At 53.3% G+C, this 15657-nt stretch overlaps 1 protein-coding gene across 6 annotated transcripts; it reads left to right on the top strand.

Moving 5' to 3' along the window:
- Positions 1–1245: 1245 nt before the first annotated feature.
- On the top strand, positions 1246–15433 carry TMEM130 (transmembrane protein 130). 6 transcript variants are annotated; one of them, XM_049904547.1, is made up of 9 exons: positions 1415–1947; positions 3483–3689; positions 5541–5846; positions 7278–7437; positions 8585–8751; positions 9708–9792; positions 10073–10275; positions 13375–13487; positions 13956–15433. In XM_049904547.1, exons 2-9 carry the CDS (start codon positions 3512–3514, stop codon positions 14106–14108), a joined length of 1365 nt encoding a protein of 454 aa, XP_049760504.1. In that variant the 5' UTR covers positions 1415–1947; positions 3483–3511; the 3' UTR covers positions 14109–15433. The 6 variants fall into 6 exon arrangements, with proteins under 6 accessions (XP_049760507.1, XP_049760505.1, XP_049760504.1 ...); XM_049904545.1 differs by having other exon boundaries at positions 13920–15433; XM_049904550.1 differs by lacking the exon at positions 3483–3689 and having other exon boundaries at positions 1246–1500.
- The last annotated feature ends 224 nt before the right edge of the window (positions 15434–15657 follow it).

Below are 15657 nucleotides of genomic sequence, written 5' to 3'. Positions count from 1 at the left end.
GATGATGATTAGAACTGCTCTTTCCAATTCCATCCGCAATAGTCAGGTGGCTCTTGGGCACTTCACATGTGCCTGGCCTGAGTGGAGATGTAAAATACACACCAGATACTGAAGACTGAGTATGAAAAAAACAGATGTCAGTGGGGCAGGTGGGGCCCCTCCTTAGGGGAACCATAGCTGTTCCAAGAGAGGGGCCATGACTTCACCCAGTGCGGAAACCAAAAAACCAAACCTGTGGTCATCAACTGGATTCGGGCTCATAACAACCCTGTAAGACAGTAGAACTGCCCCATAGTGTTTCCAAGGAGCGCCTGGTAGATTAAAACTGCTGCCCTTTTGGTTAGCAGGTGTAGCACTTAACCACTTGGCCACCAGGGTTTCCAATGCAGGTCATGCAATTATGGTGTGTCAGCACCCCCGGCTGGAGGAACCATCCAACAACCTCTCTGTACAAATAGGTAAACTGAGGCAGGGTGCGGTGGGTCACTTGCCCAGGTTACTAGTAAAGCAGAGGCAGAGCTGGGACGGGATCCAGGCCCTGGCTTCCGGTCTTTAAGGCCAGCCAGGCCTGTCAGCATCTCGGAGGGACACGTTGCTCTTCGAAATGGCAGATGGGAGGCCCGGTTAGGACAAGGAGGGTCTAAGGAACGCTGGTGACTCCTCACTGCGATTGTGTGACCCTCGAAAGGCCCTCAGTGACAGCGAGGACTCCGTGGGCTTGGGTGCAAGCACGAACCCCATTTTAAAGAAGGGAAATCAGGCGCAGAGAGGGTAAACTGAGGAGTGAACCAAGCCTGGCGCAGGGCCCAGGCCCCTCTCTCAGCAGGGGCAAGAGGCATTTCCAGGGCCCTTGCCCAGCGCTGGACACGCAGTAGGTGCCCAAGGTTCTTGAATGAACAGCGATATGTCAGAACGACGAGAGTCAAGAAGGGAAAAGATACCTGAAAAAGAACTCGAAGGGGCCTGCACGCGGCACTGCAGCGCTGCGCCATCTCTGGGGACGCTGAGTCAGAGCCCGGCGGGTGCGGGAGCCGGGAGAGGAGGGGAGGAGGACGCAGATCCGGGGAGAGAGGGGGTGCAGACTCCAGGAGGGGAGTAGAGGGGGACAAGAATTCGGGGAGGGAGGGAGCACGCAGACTAGGAGAAAGGAGGCGGGGGGGGGTGGGGAGCAGACCCGAGGAGGAGAAGGAGGGAGGGGACGCGGCGCAGCGGAAGGCGGAGGCGGCGCGGGGAGGGGGCGCGGCGCGGCTGACGTGGTCCAGGGTCGCGTGGCGGGCTGTGGGTGGCTGCAGCGCTCAGCGACAACGCTCCCCGAGGCGGGGGCGAGCAAGCACCTGCGCGCACAGCCCGCGCCGCACTCCAAGGAGCCGCAGCCAAAGCGCCCGCGTCGTCTTCGCTCTGCGCCATCCTCGCTCTGCGCCATGGCTGTCGCACCGCGTCTCCGCTGCCTCCTGTGGCTCGCCTGCCTTCTGTCCCTAGCCCTGGTTCCGATGGCCGCAGGTAAGGCCCTGGCCCTCCGTCCCCGCCCCGTCTGCAGCTGGCTGGGGACTCAGGGCGGTCCGGGAGCGGGGACCCGGGCTGCGGAGTGGCGCCGGGCGCCCGGTGCGCACCACCTGCACCCTAGGAGATCACTGCAGCGCCCTGCGGAGGGGCGGCGGGAACGCAGCGAGACCCTCTCCGGTTTCCCCTCTTCCCTCTCCCCCACCCCTGAAGTTACCCCGACACTTGACCCGGGCCCTTCGATTCCTGCTAATACCCGAGGTCGGCTGTGCCCTGGGAGCAGCGCCGGGGAGCCGGCGCGTCCGCCCAGGCCCCTGGGGACCTTGCATCTCTGGAGGTGGGAAGGCCGGTGCCGAGAAGCTCAGGGATCACGCCACAGCCTTCTGGGAGCGCAGACAGGTTCTGCGTAGCCGCGATTTGCCATAAAATGTCGCCTTCTCTGGAGAGGTTTTTACACCCTTTTTTGTTGGCTTCGGGGAGGATGGGATTTTAGAGCCCAGGGGCCAGGTCTGCCATTTCCAAAATGGACCCTGAGCCACCAACACAACCTCCCTTCCTGACGCATTTTGGGAGCAATAGAAGGACCCAGATTGAAGAGTTGTCCAGGGACCGGTGGGAAGTGGCAGCTATCAAGGGGTTAAATATCATACAACATTTGTCATTTACGCCCTTCCCCCCAGAAAATAAAAATAAAAGCGTTGTAGAGGTGGCAGAGCGAGGAAGAGATCTAATGCAAATTTGTGGAAGAAGCACCACAAGGTAAAATTACAAACCTGCATCCCTAAAGGAGAATTTTGTAGTAAGTGTGCTACCTCAGGGTTAGCTACTTCCTCCTAGAAATTCATATTGGACGTTGGGTCTCTGGTCCATTAGGGTTACGTGTGCCCAGAAATTATCAATGTGTTCTAAATTACAAAAAGAAAAAAAAAAAGTGAATTAATTCTTTGGAGGTCATATGGGGTTCCTAGGCTGGCCCATAAAGGCTTATCACACCCATGAGATGGTCAGAATTCTAGGAGCTGGGAACAGGGTGGGGGACCATGTCAATGCCCTCACCCACAGGAGAAAAATAGAGGTTCGGGTCACCTGTCTGGGGTGCTTTGCACCCCAGGGGTTTATATATCCTAAGTCTACAATAAACCATGGATTCCAAATTGTGTGAACCAGACTTCAGAGATACCTTTGGAAGTGTTTTAGACAGTGTGAACATTTTCCAGAATGTTCTGGGCCCTGCATACTGTGTTGTCAGGGAAAATGTGTGTGGTCCAAGTAGAAACCCTGGGGGCCTGCTAGGCAGGCGTAGCTCCCATGGCCCATGGCCCAAGCCAGGTAGACCCTTTGAGTTTTGGTTCAGCCCTTCAGCTCTGGGTCACTCAGGGCTCCTGTGAAGCCTGGGCTTGTGGACATGCCCTATTGCCCCTGCGCTAGCTGCCCCTGAGGCCAGGGCTCTTCCAGGCTATGCCATCTGGGCCTGGGCCCGGCTTCCGGATCTAGAAAGGTATATGTGGATGGGTAGGGTGGTGGGACCTGGGCTTGGCTCCTTCAGCCACGCTTAGGGTGCCGTGGACCAGTCTGAGAGCCCCGAGAAGGAGGGGCAGTATCCTCAGAGGCTGTCTGAAACCCTGTGTTTAGAAAACCAAGTTGACAAGCAGTGACCTTGGAGCCTCTATGTGATGGGGTGGGCAAGAGAGGGTTGGGGCATGGGGCTGGGGGGAGGGCTGTGAGCTGGGCTACTGTCTTTGGCAACCAAAACGTCAGCAGCAGCCTCAACCTCTCCCCACCCCCTCCCTCTTCACCCCTCCCTCCCAGCCTCTCCCCATCCCCTCCCTCTTCACCCATCCCCACTCCCCCAGCCTCTCCCTATCCCCTCTCTCTTCACCCCTCCCCACCCCCCCAGCCCTGGCCTGCTGTCTTCTGATTCCATCCCCCTGGCAACGGATCTGCTGATCTGCGTCATGCTGACACGCGCCATCTCACTGCAGACACTGGATGGCCATTAGGATGCAGCCGAATGTCCCTGCCACCTGCCGGCCTCACTCTGGCCCACGCTCCTCCTAGGAGGAGAAGGCAGCAGGAGGGAGCAGGCAGGATGCTTCCAGAACTAGAGGACAAATCAGCCCTTCACCTCTGCTCAGCCTGGCCCAGTGCTGCCTCTACCAAAGGGAGGGGAATGGGCCAGCATGGGCCAGGTGCAGACTAGCCCTGTGACCCCAGGTAGCAACCTTAGCCCCTGGGGGCCTCAGGCTTCTCAAGGTTAAATAACCCAGCTGCCATAGAGTCAGTGCCATCTCTTGGCGACCTCACTCACCTTTCCCTAGAGTAGAACTGTGCCCCATAGGGTTTTCAGTGGCTGATTTTTCAGACATAGATCTCCAGGCCTTTCTTCTGAGGTGCCTTTGGTGGACTCAAACCACCAACCGTTCAGTTAGCAGCTGGATACATTAACTGTTCGCACCACCCAGGGTCTCCTCAATGTTAAATACACACCGTACTTGCTTGGAGAAGCTTCTGCCACAGCCACTGCACCTGGAATTCCCACTGTCGGTCTGGATCTGAGGTTAAGACCCTGCGGTTCCCTTTTTCATTGCCGACATTTTCTTAGAAGTAACTGGTCCTCAGCAACTTGACCCAAATGCCTTTATAACTTCAGAAATGGCCTTGCAAATTCATAAAGACCAAAGTAGATTAGTGGTTCCCTGGGGCTGGGGGAGGGGGCAGTGGGAATCATTGCTTAAGGGGTGCTGAGTTTCTGTTTGGGGAGAAGAAAATGTTTTGGAAATAGCTGTTGTTGATGGTTGCACAACATCGGTGGATGTAATTAATGCCACTGAATCGTACGCTTAAAAATGGTTAAAATGGCAAAACATTTTAAGAAACAAAGAAAGAAATGGCCCTGAAGAAAAGGGACTCAGAACAGGGAATATATGACATGGGCCGAGAGCAGACTAGAGCCAGAGTCCCCAGTGGGGGCAAGCAGTATTGCTGCAAGGGAGTGGGGAGCAGCTGGAGACAAACTTGCTCGCTTCCCAGTTTTGCTGAGAGTCAAACAGGGCTCTCTGTCCCTGACAGCAGGATGTCTGTCTGGCCTTCTGGGTCCCCCCAGCACCTGTAGGTGGGGCCCACAGAAGGAGCTCAGTCAGTACCAACCGAGGGAACAGTCCTCTTGGGTCACAGTACCCAGGTGACTGGCCCCTCTGTCACCTCTCTAGGAGCCACTCAGCAGCAATATTGAATACCTACAATGTACCACGCACTTTGCTAGGTGCAGGGAAGATGGAGATGACCCCTGCCCTCAAACAGCACACAATGCAGTGGGGGAGACGAGGAAACCTTCATTCCAACATGGAGTTAGGTTGAGAGAGCACTGAGGTGGGGGGCATGCAGGGAAGGCTTCCGGAAGAGGTTATATCCATAGACAAATAGGTGGAGAAGGGGCCAAGGCATTCCAGTGGTGGAGACAGCATGTGCAAAGGCCCTGAGGCAGGAAAGACAGAGGGTAGGGAACCTCAACTGTTAAAGTGGCTGCTGCAGCGTGGCTGTACTGGGATGGGGATGTGGATCAGAGAGCAGGTCTGTGTTACTGGGCACCAATAAGTATTTGGTGCCGAGACTCTTCAGACCCCAGGGAAATCCCTGGATGGTACAAACAGTTAATGCACTTGGCTACTAACTGAAAAGTTGGAGGTTTGAGTCTACCCAAGAGTGCCTCAGAAGAAAGGCCTGGTGACCTACCTCCGAAAAAATCCGTCATTGAAAACCCTGCGGAGCACAGTTCTACTCTGGCGCACGTGGGGTCGCCATGAGTTGGAGTCACTTGACATCGTCTAGTTTTACTGGTAAAGAGCTTGTGGTGTAGAGTCAGCTGGGCCCAGATTTGAATCCTGGCTCAACCACATGAGACCCTGAGCAAGTCACTTAAGCAGCCTGGACCTCAGTTTTTCCACCTGTAAAATAGAATTATGGAAACCAGCCCAGTGGGTGGCAGGGGGTTCCTTGCCACTCTACACTCTGAAACACAGTTTCTGTTTCTGGGCTCCCAGGCCTGTATGAACTCCGCCTCACCACCGATGGTCCTGCCACCACGGGGGCAGAAGTGACCATCTCAGCCAGCTTTGTGACCAGGGACAATGGCAGCCTGGCCCTGCCCACTGATGCCCACCTCTACCGCTTCCACTGGATCCACACTCCGCTGGTGCTCACCGGCAGGACGGAGAAGACTCTCAGCTCCACCATCCGTGTGGTCAGCAATGTGCCCGGGGACTTGCCAGTCTCCGTCTGGGTCACTGCAGCCAATTGCTGGACGTGCCAGCCTGTGGCGAGGGGCTTCACCGTCATCCCAGTCACAGGTCAGGACTGTCCCTTCCTGTACATTTCCCTTCCCGCCTCACTGCACGGAAGAAGGTCGTCACATAAATGCAAATCAGACTCGAGTTCACAAAGGGTCAGAAAATGGTAGTCCCCAGTGCTGGCAGAGTTGTCCTGAGATGGACACGTAAAGCACATATTGCGACCCAGGGTGTAAGTGAACACAGCCCTTTAGAGAGCAGTTGGTTAACACGTCAGTGGTTTATAAGTTTTTTGAGTCTTTGGCCCAGTCATTCATTCCTTCTTATTCTCCCTCATTCCTAGAGGTTTCTGCCCTCAGGGAACTTACTGCCTAACAAAATAATTTATCTTCAGGAAAGTAACCTCTATTTGGGTAAGGCTTTATACACAAAGATGTTCATTGCAGTGGTGTTTATAACAACAAAATAATATATAAATAAGCTAATTATCCAACCTTAAGGGGGCTATATTGAAATAATTTATATAACTATTAATAACATCCCTTGCAAAGAATTCGTAATGCCATGGGGAAAATACTTTCTGTTGTAAAATTAAAAATAAAAAAAAAGCAATGTAAAGTTGTATAACCAATTTGATAGAGCTGGGTTTAATATATTAGGTCCCTGGGTGGCGTAAATGGTTTGCACTCAACCACTAACCTAAAGATTGGTGATTCAAACCCACCCAGTGGCTCCACAGAAGAAAAGCCTGATCTGCTTCCGTAAAGATGACAGCCAAGAAAACCCTATGGAGCAGTTCTACTCTGGAACACATGGGGTCACCATGAGTTGGGATTGACTCAATGGCAAGAGTTTTTTTTTTCTGGTTTACTATATTAAACACACACACACACACACACACAAATACTTCGCAGTACTTCAAAAATGTCACCAATGGTTACATTTGAGTGATAGAGGAATTCTTTTTATTCTACTTTTCAGTATTTTCCAAATGATCTTTACTGAGCATGCCTTACTTTCCACTTCAGTGGTGGAAAAATCAGCATTAAAAATTATGTTTAGAGAAGGAGCCATGGAACAGTGGCCCTGACCCAGGCCAGCACATTGGGCTTAGAGATGAGATTAGCAGAACTGCTCATTTTTCTGGGGTCATCTAACATTTGGAAACATTTCCCAAAAGTGCCTTTCAAAGCCTGTGTATTTCCTTCTGGCCCTGGCATGTTGTGTCTCGGAAGTGTGGGGTCCTGGTGGAAGGGGGGTGAAGTGAAGCTGTGCATATAACGTACACAGTAAACATTCACAAGTATCCACGCAGCAGGAACAACAGCATGGAGGGCGTGTTCAGTGACCCTTGGGGGTCCCTCTCCTGCCTGGCTCTGACAGCCAAAAGGTAGGGGACAGGGAGAGGCTCTGCCATCTGGTAGGCGAGGTCACTCCCTGGCTCTGCCTTCCCTCCACCTCCATGGACTCAACCTCCCGGGTTTCTCCCAGAGTTCCTGGTGGGGAACCTCGTCATCGCCCAGAACAGCTCCTTGCCCTGGCCCAGCTCCTACCTCACCAAGACGCCCCTTAAAATCTCCTTCCTCCTCCACGACCCGAGCAACTTCTTCAAGTCTGCCTCGTTACTCTACAACTGGGACTTCGGAGACGGGTATGACCTTACCCCCCTTGATGCTCCCGAGCTTTTGCCCAGGGCTGGTGGGCTGTCCCTTGCACTTTCCATAGTTCCCATCTTCATCTGCTCACTCTTGCTTTAAACATTACTTGAGCACCTTCTCTGTGCAGGTTTGGGGAGCTGGGGGGCCACCGGGGATCTGGTCACCAGTTCTGCCTCTGAGGTGCCTGCAGCCCCAGAGAGGAGACCATTGGTGCCTTTTGAAGTGATTCAGGCCACTGCAAGGCCAGAGCGTGATGCTGTCCCTTTACGTGTTGTACCTGCGGTGTTGGAAGTCCAGGTGGAGTAGTGGTTAAGTGCTACGGTTGCTAACCAAAGGTCAGCGGTTGGAATCCACCAGGCGCTCCTTGGCAACTCTATGGGGCAGCTCTACTCTGTTCTGTAGGGTCACTATGAGTTGGAATCAACTCGACAGCAACAGGTTTGGTTTTCATTTTTTTACCTGTGGTGTAGGCATGATCCTCCCTGTTTTACCCATGAAAAAAGTGAGGCTTGGAGTTAGATAGGAAGTGAAGAGCTGGGATTCCAATCCAAGCGCATCCTAACTCCAAAGTCCACACTTCTCTGCTCCCCGGATTGTCCCTGTCTCTGACACACTGCCCCTCCCAGATTCCTGGCCCCGGGGTGCAGAGCACATCCCTGGCAAGTGAACAGTACCTGCTGCCGGGAGTTCTACCTGTAACACACAAGCACAAAGACAAACAGCAGTCACTTTACCTAAGCACAGTGTGGGCTCCTGACAAGATCCCCAGGGGTGGCTGTGGGCAGTGCTACCTGGGGCTTGCAGGTGTTGACACTGGTAGAGCATTGGGTGGCAGCTTGGCAAACCCGCAGCCGGACGGGAACCACTTGTCCACATCAGAGCTGCTCTGACTCAGCCCTGAGGCCTTTCCTGACCTCCTCTGCCTCAGTTTCCTCATCTGTGAAATGGCAGTGCTGGGCCCCCTGACCCTGAGCCCCAGCTGGCTGTGGGCCTGCCGCAGGCAAAGCAGAAAATAGACAGCATCGGTTTTGGTGGTCACTTGACTTGCACATGTCACTTGACTCACTTCTGAGTTGCAGGAAAGAGAAATACCATTCTGTCATCTTCCTCTCTCCTCTCCTCCCCTCCGCCGCCTCACAGGACCCAGATGGTGACTGAAGACCCCGTGATCTATTACAACTATTCGATTATTGGGACCTTCACCATGAAGCTCAAGGTGGTGGCTGAGTGGGAGCTGGTGAAGCCCGATGCCGAGAAGAGCGTCATGCAGAAGACGGGCGACTTCTCTGCCTTGCTGAAGCTGCAGGGTGAGTTTGTGGGTGCGGCTGCCACAGGCAGAGCAGCTGGCCCCGTTGGGGTGTCCTGAACACCCCTCCTTCCAGGGCTTAGTCAGAGCAGCTCCAGCCAGGCACTGGGCTGACATGGACATGTGTCTTCTTGTCTCAAGTTCCCAGCACCCCTCTGAGGCAGCCTCTATTACTACACCCCTTTTAAGAGGGCAGAGTCCCTGGGTGATGGAAACTCGCTCATCTGCTAACTGAAAGGTTGTAGGCTCAAGAGCACCCAGAGGTGCCTTGGAAGAAAGGCCTGGTGTTCTGCTTACAAAAATCAGCCACTGAAAACCCTATGGAGCAGTTCTACTCTGACACACGTGGGGTCACCATGAGTTGAAGTCAACTTGACCACAGCTGGTGACTGATGATTAAAGAAGGCCTCACAGCCACAGAGGAAGTCACATGGCCGCCAGGTGGCAGAGCCAGAATTTGAACCCAGTCCTGTCTGCCCCACAGCCTGAGCCCTGCTGCAAGTTGGCACATTGTCCCCCACCCACATTGCCCTCTGACCAATGCTCTGATCAGGGCCAGGAGGGCTGTGCCATCGGCACTGTCCTGCTCAGTCTACTTCAGGGAGAGGTCCCCAAGCCCCTTGCCCTGGCTCTGGTGAGATAGGGCACTTAGGCCCAGGAACCAGCATGGGTGGGAGAGGACAGGAGAATTGGCGGGGATCGCAGGGAGTCAGCAGGGGCCCCGTGCCAGCCCTTGGGCCTGGTCACCAGCCCCCTGCTGCTTTCTTTACCTTCTTCACACTGAGCGGCTCTGGTACCTGCTGCAGATAGAGGCGGTCAGGACCAGGCGGTGCCCTGGACAGACCTGTGACCCTCCTTTAGGTGGTGACCTCTGGACAGGGGATAGAGGACAGGTGGGGGTCACAAAGACAGTTGTCCTTGGGGACTAAGTCTAATGGGGTCCACTCTGCCTTTCAGAAACCCTTCGAGGCATCCAGATCGTGGCACCCACACTAATTCAAGCCTTCCAAAAGGCGACAGTGACCTTGAACTTCCTTGGGAGGTAAGTAAACCCTGGAGTATACTGTGGGTGTCTTGTGGGCCCTGCCCACATGCTCTGGAGGTGCTCCTGCACCTGCTTCATCCTCTGATGGGTTCCCAATTCTGGGAGCTGATGGCAGGACAGGGTCACCCTGCCCCATGACCCTTGCCATGGAGACAGCTCAGTGTTTGGTCCTAAAAAGGACTTTGAAGTTCACACCCACCTAGCCTTTCTTGGACTTGGTCTGTGCTCATGCTTCTTGCAAAGCCATTTCTGAAAAACTATCCCCATCTCCCTGTAGCCCCCCACTGACCATGTGCTGGCGCCTCAAGCCAGACTGCCACCCGCCGAAGGAAGGGGATTGCCACTCAGTGTCAGTGGCCAGTACAACCTACAACTTGACGCACACCTTCAGGAGCCCTGGGGATTACTGCTTCAGCATTCGAGCTGAGAATGTCATCAGCAAGACTCATCAGTACCACAGGATCCAGGTGTGGCCTGCCAGTAAGTGACACTTGCCTTCTGCTCCGGTGCCACACTTATAGCAAAACCAATCAACCCTGCTACCACCATTAATATGCTACTTCCAGCCAGCCCTACCAACGTCATTTACAGCCAACATCACAACACTAACACCATCAATAACCCTACTGACTCCAGCAACAAGCAACACCACTATTGACCAACTCTGCCAATACCACCACCTACTTACTCTACTATCAACAACTACTCTACCAACCCAATATCACACCAACCACGTCTACCAACCCCAGCACCACCACCAACCAACTCTGCCACCAACAATCAACTGTACTAACCCCAATACCACCATCAACCAACTCTATCAACCCCAATACCACCACCAAGCCACCCTACCCTCAGCAACTCTACCAACCCCAACACCACCAACGACCAACTCTAACAACCCCAATACCATCATCAACCAACTCTATCAACCCCAATACCACTGCCAACCCACTCAGTATTAATAACTACCAACCCCAATACCACACCAACCAAGTCTACCATCAACTACCAACTCTACCAACCTCAATATCACCACCACCAAACTCTGGTATCAATAGCCAATTGTATCGGCATTGTAACACCACTGATCAATTTTACTAACACCACCATCAATATCAGTACTACTAACAAAAACAACAACCAACTCTGCTATTGCTACCCAACTTTATCAGCACCACTACCGCCATTACCACACACACTAGTAACAGTGCATACAGTACCATCATCGTCATTACTACCAACTCTACTAGCATTCCCACCCAGTTATCTTAGTAGCCCCTTTCCCCACCTACCTTCATCAGCACTGCCAGCAGAACCAGCAGATGACTGTAATCACTGCCACCCTGACCACTGCCACCAGCAGCAGTGCTGTTAATTCATCTGCAACCAATGCCAACCATCTGTACCAACACCATCTTTGCAGAGCACCCTGATGTTACCCCAACTTCAGTTCTCTCATTACCACCACCACCACCGCCGTCAGCATCCCCTCCCACATATGACCAATACCACACAGGACCCCAACATGAATACCCTCACACTCAACCAGCCATCACAATCACAACCCTCCTTCCTCCACCACCATCACCCCTACTACTCCAGCACCGTCAACCCCATCACAGAGCTGTGGCTACCTCTAAAACCACCATGCCACTCCACACTCTCAACACCTCACCACGTCCACCATGGTAGACATCATCCCACCTGCCCTTGACTCCTTTGCACCAAACCCAAAAAAAAAACCAGTGCCGTCGAGTTGATTCCGACTCATAGCGACCCTATAGGACAGAGTAGACCTTAGCACCAAGCCCTGCCTAAATGGGGGAAAGGGGAGAGCAGAGGTCCGGCAGTTAGGAGATCTGACCCCTGGCCCTTTTTTGGCTGAGTTGCTGGCCTTCCCAGCCTCCACCTACATTAACAGGGTGGTAGCAGTGCCTGATTGCATGGCTAATGTGAGCTTGGAAAGTACGAAGTGTGGTCAACCATCTCTCCTTGGAACACCAGTTGCTGTCAATTCACTTCCAAATCACGGCAGCCCTATGTGTGTCAGGATAGAGCTGTGCTTCACAGGGTTTTCAATGGCTGATTTTTCAGAAGTAGATTGCCAGACTTTTCTGAGGTGCCCCTGGTTGGACTCGAGCCTCCAGCTGTTTGGTTAGCAGCTGAGTGCATTAACAGTTTGCACCACTAAGGGACCCCTTCGAATACTGTTGTCCAAACCATCATCAGCCCTGGCTACTAACTTACAGACACAGGATTAGCTGATGACATCATTAGGGGTCTCCCCTTCATTTCTGGGGGAGGCTCTGGGACCACAGAGAAGTGCTCTCTTACACAGAGGAGAAAGTAGGATCCTAGAACCCTAAGGGATGGTCTTATAGATGCCCAACTGAGTCTCACCCTTCATGGTACAAGAGGGGAAACTAAGGCCCAGAGAGGTGACAAGACTTTCGTCAAATCTGAGTACCCTGAGCTTGAACCCAGGCTTTCAGACTCTTGGTTCAGTGCTCCCCTCTGGGGTAGGAATTATTCCCAGTCCCCCTCAGATCATGCCAATCCCTGCCGGCTGCATCTGCTCCAAGGCTGGCCCTGTAGGTGCACCCAATGCTGTCACTGTCCACTCCAGTCTCCCCAGCCCTCCTGTGAGCCCTTGAGCAGACACTGTAGTCCACTCTGGCCCTGGTTGACCTTGTGGACAAGGCAGACTGATCTGTGGACATCATCAGGGGCATTATGCCCTGCCTCCCTCAGCAACTCCTGGGCATCGAGTGCCCGGTATCCCCAAGTTCTGCAGAGAAGACATGCAATACAGGTAATCAATGCTGCCTTTTCTTGAGAAACAGGTCCTTATGGTGCATGGTGGTATCTACCAGGAGGAGGGTGAGGGAAGAGTGAGAGGGACCCACACTTACTAGTCACCTTGCAAGTTCCAGACACATTCACACCCCTCTTTCCCTTGTTGCATCCTCGTAGCAGCCTTGCAGGTCAGCATTAGCATCAGGTAGCCTGGTCAGGGCCAGGATTTGAAACCCAAACTGCCTAACTCCAGACATTGGGCTTTTTCTACGCTAAAATGCCACTTCTTGGAAGTGGGTGATCCCAGACCTGCCAGAGAATGGAAAGCTGCGGCAGAGGTCACAGGGCTGCTTGAGAGTCCTCACAACATGGCTTCCCTGGAGCAAGCCACCCAAGAGAGAACAAGAAGAGAACATTATCTTTAATGGCCTAGACTTGGAACACATGCACCATTGCTCTGAGGTTGTCAGGTTGTCATATGCTGTTCCTTAGAAGTGAGCCATTAAGTCCAGCCCACACTCAAGAGGTGGGGAATTCAGCTTCATTTCTTGAAGGGAGGGGTATCAAGTAATTTGTGGACCTATTTTAAGACCCATAGACACCACAACTTTTTTTGTGATTTACCTAGTTAAGGTTGCCAGGTTGGGATGCATGTACCTAAGGGAAAAAAATCACTGGTGGGGTTTGATGGTTCTCTCCCCTGATGTGATCTCCTGAGAACTAGCATTCAGCACCAGCAGTCCCATTCCTGGGTGTGACTGTGACCTCTCTCCCTTCCAGGCATCCAGCCCGCTGTCTTTGCTTTCCCATGCGCCACGATCATCACCGTGATGCTGGCCATCGTCATGTATATGACCCTGCGGAATGCCACTCAGCCGAAGGACATGGTGGAGGTGGGTGCTCAGGAGGCTTGAGGCTGGACCACTGGGCCCTGAGTAGTGAGGATCTGGGCTGTGGAGAGGATATGGGGACCAGGCCAGGAACCTTAAAATGGGTCTTAATGTCAGAGCAAGACCCTGGAGCAGGGGGTGATGTTCCCAAGAAGCATCCACAGATCAGGCAAAAAACTGTTGGGTTGGCTTGTTCCCTCTGACTTATCTCCTTCTATGCTCATTCCTCCCCGACAGTTGTGTCCATGAGCTGTTGAGGTGGGGGAAGCTGATAGAGGGAGACCAAGGGGGCAGACAGACCAAAGGCGTAGAGAAGCTCTGTGTGGTGTCAGAAAGGCGCTGTGCCTTTTGCCGTTAGGCAGCTGAGCTCGTAAGGCCACCTGACGGGGCTCCTGATGGGCGGGTGATTGACCCATGGGGTTTTGTTCACCATAGGTGGCTGATTTTGACTTTTCCCCCATGTCTGACAAGAACCCGGAGCCACCCTCTGGGGCAAGGTGCTGCTGCCAGGTGTGCTGTGGGCCCTTCTTGCTGGAGACCCCAGCTGAGTACCTGGAAATCGTCCGCGAGAACCATGGACTCCTCCCACCCCTCTACAAGTCTGTCAAAACTTACACTGTGTGAGCGCCCTTCCTCTATCCTGTCTCAGTGTTAACTGATTGCCAGCTTGGAGCTTCCAGAAAGGTGGTGTGCGCTGCTGAACAGGAAGAGTTCATGTGTGCAGGGTGTTTGCCCTGGCCATCTGTCTATCCATCCATCTGTACAGTACAGCCACTGCCAAAAGCCCCTCTCAGTCAGCTTAACCTCCCTTCCTCTGAAGATGCCCCAGGCAGAACTGGCACTTGGTGTGTTCCCTGTTCTCTCCCAGGTGTCCAGGTGTCCTTGGCTGCCCCTCACTCATTCCTCTCATACTGGCACATCTGCTCTCCATCTGGGGTCCACCCTTCCCTCCCCCAGGAAGCACTGCCTATGCCAGAGAGCTAGGAGGAGGTCAGAAGGTCACAAACTGTTAGAATACATAACTACAGACCATGCACACAGAGACATGAACACACATGCACACACACGTACCAAGCAGGCATCTCAGATTTGTCCCTCTGTTAAGTGGAAACCCTGGTGGCGTAGTGGTTAAGTGCTACGTCTGCTAACCAAGAGGTCGGCAGTTCAAATCCGCCAGGTGCTCCTTGGAAACTCTATCGGGCAGGTCTACTCTGTCCTATAGGGTCGCTATGAGTTGGAATCGACTCGAGGGCAATGGGTTTGGTTTTTTGTTTGTATCAATTAAGTAGTTGCTGGGATGCACCCTGAATTAGAATGAAAATGAAGTTTGACCTTCTCTACTTGGCACAACACTTCCTGGGCCTGGCCCCTTCCTCTCTCTGTGTGTTGTCTCTGTGACTATGTGGTCCCATTCCAAGGCCACCCTACTCTCTGCCTGCTTGCTGGCGGTTGGGTGGGGATAGGACTACCACTTTGTGAGTGCAGATTGCTGTATATATATATATATATATATATATCAACTTCTATTGCAACCCATGAATTCAACTTGAACTGTGGGAACGGCCTTGCAGTCAAGGGAGCTGGAGCCAGTGTGGACTTGGAGTCCCCGGATGTGGACGGTGCTCTTCCTGCCCAGGCTGCTTCCAAGGGGCGCTTGAGAAGGAAGAAGCAGGACTGAACAGAGCCAGGCGCGGGACGTGGGGAAGACAGCACATGTTGGGGAAGAGTTAGGGGGGCAGAAGGAGATGCTGTCCAGGCCCAAGCGTCCCAGGCTTCAAGTGTCCAGGAGTCTCAGGAGCAACCTGCGTGAGCTGTTTGGGAATGGAAGGAGCAGGGCCGGGAGCTCTGCTCTCCGATGTCCTTTGGGCAATGGCCTTCACACCATTGTGCAGCTCATTCTCGTTAAATCCTGCCATCATTGCTGAATAAAGCTTGTGTGCTCTGAATATAGCCAAGCATCTGGGTGTGGCTGAGTCTCTTTCTCATGCACATATACTTGGGTCTTGCCAGGGGCAAAAGCAGTTCTTGGACACAGCGGGACAGCTGATCTCTTTCAAAGGTGGAGTGAGCTTGACTCACAGTGACCCTACAGGACAGAGTAGAACTGCCCCATAGGGTTTCCAAGGAGTGGTTGGTGGATTCGAACTGCCGACCGTTTGGTTAGCAGCCATAG

The sequence above is a fragment of the Elephas maximus genome, chromosome 12 (assembly GCF_024166365.1).
Source record: "Elephas maximus indicus isolate mEleMax1 chromosome 12, mEleMax1 primary haplotype, whole genome shotgun sequence".
Classification (NCBI taxonomy): domain Eukaryota; kingdom Metazoa; phylum Chordata; class Mammalia; order Proboscidea; family Elephantidae; genus Elephas; species Elephas maximus.
Note: the sequence above shows the minus strand (reverse complement) of the source record. Positions and strands in the feature narration are given on the sequence as shown.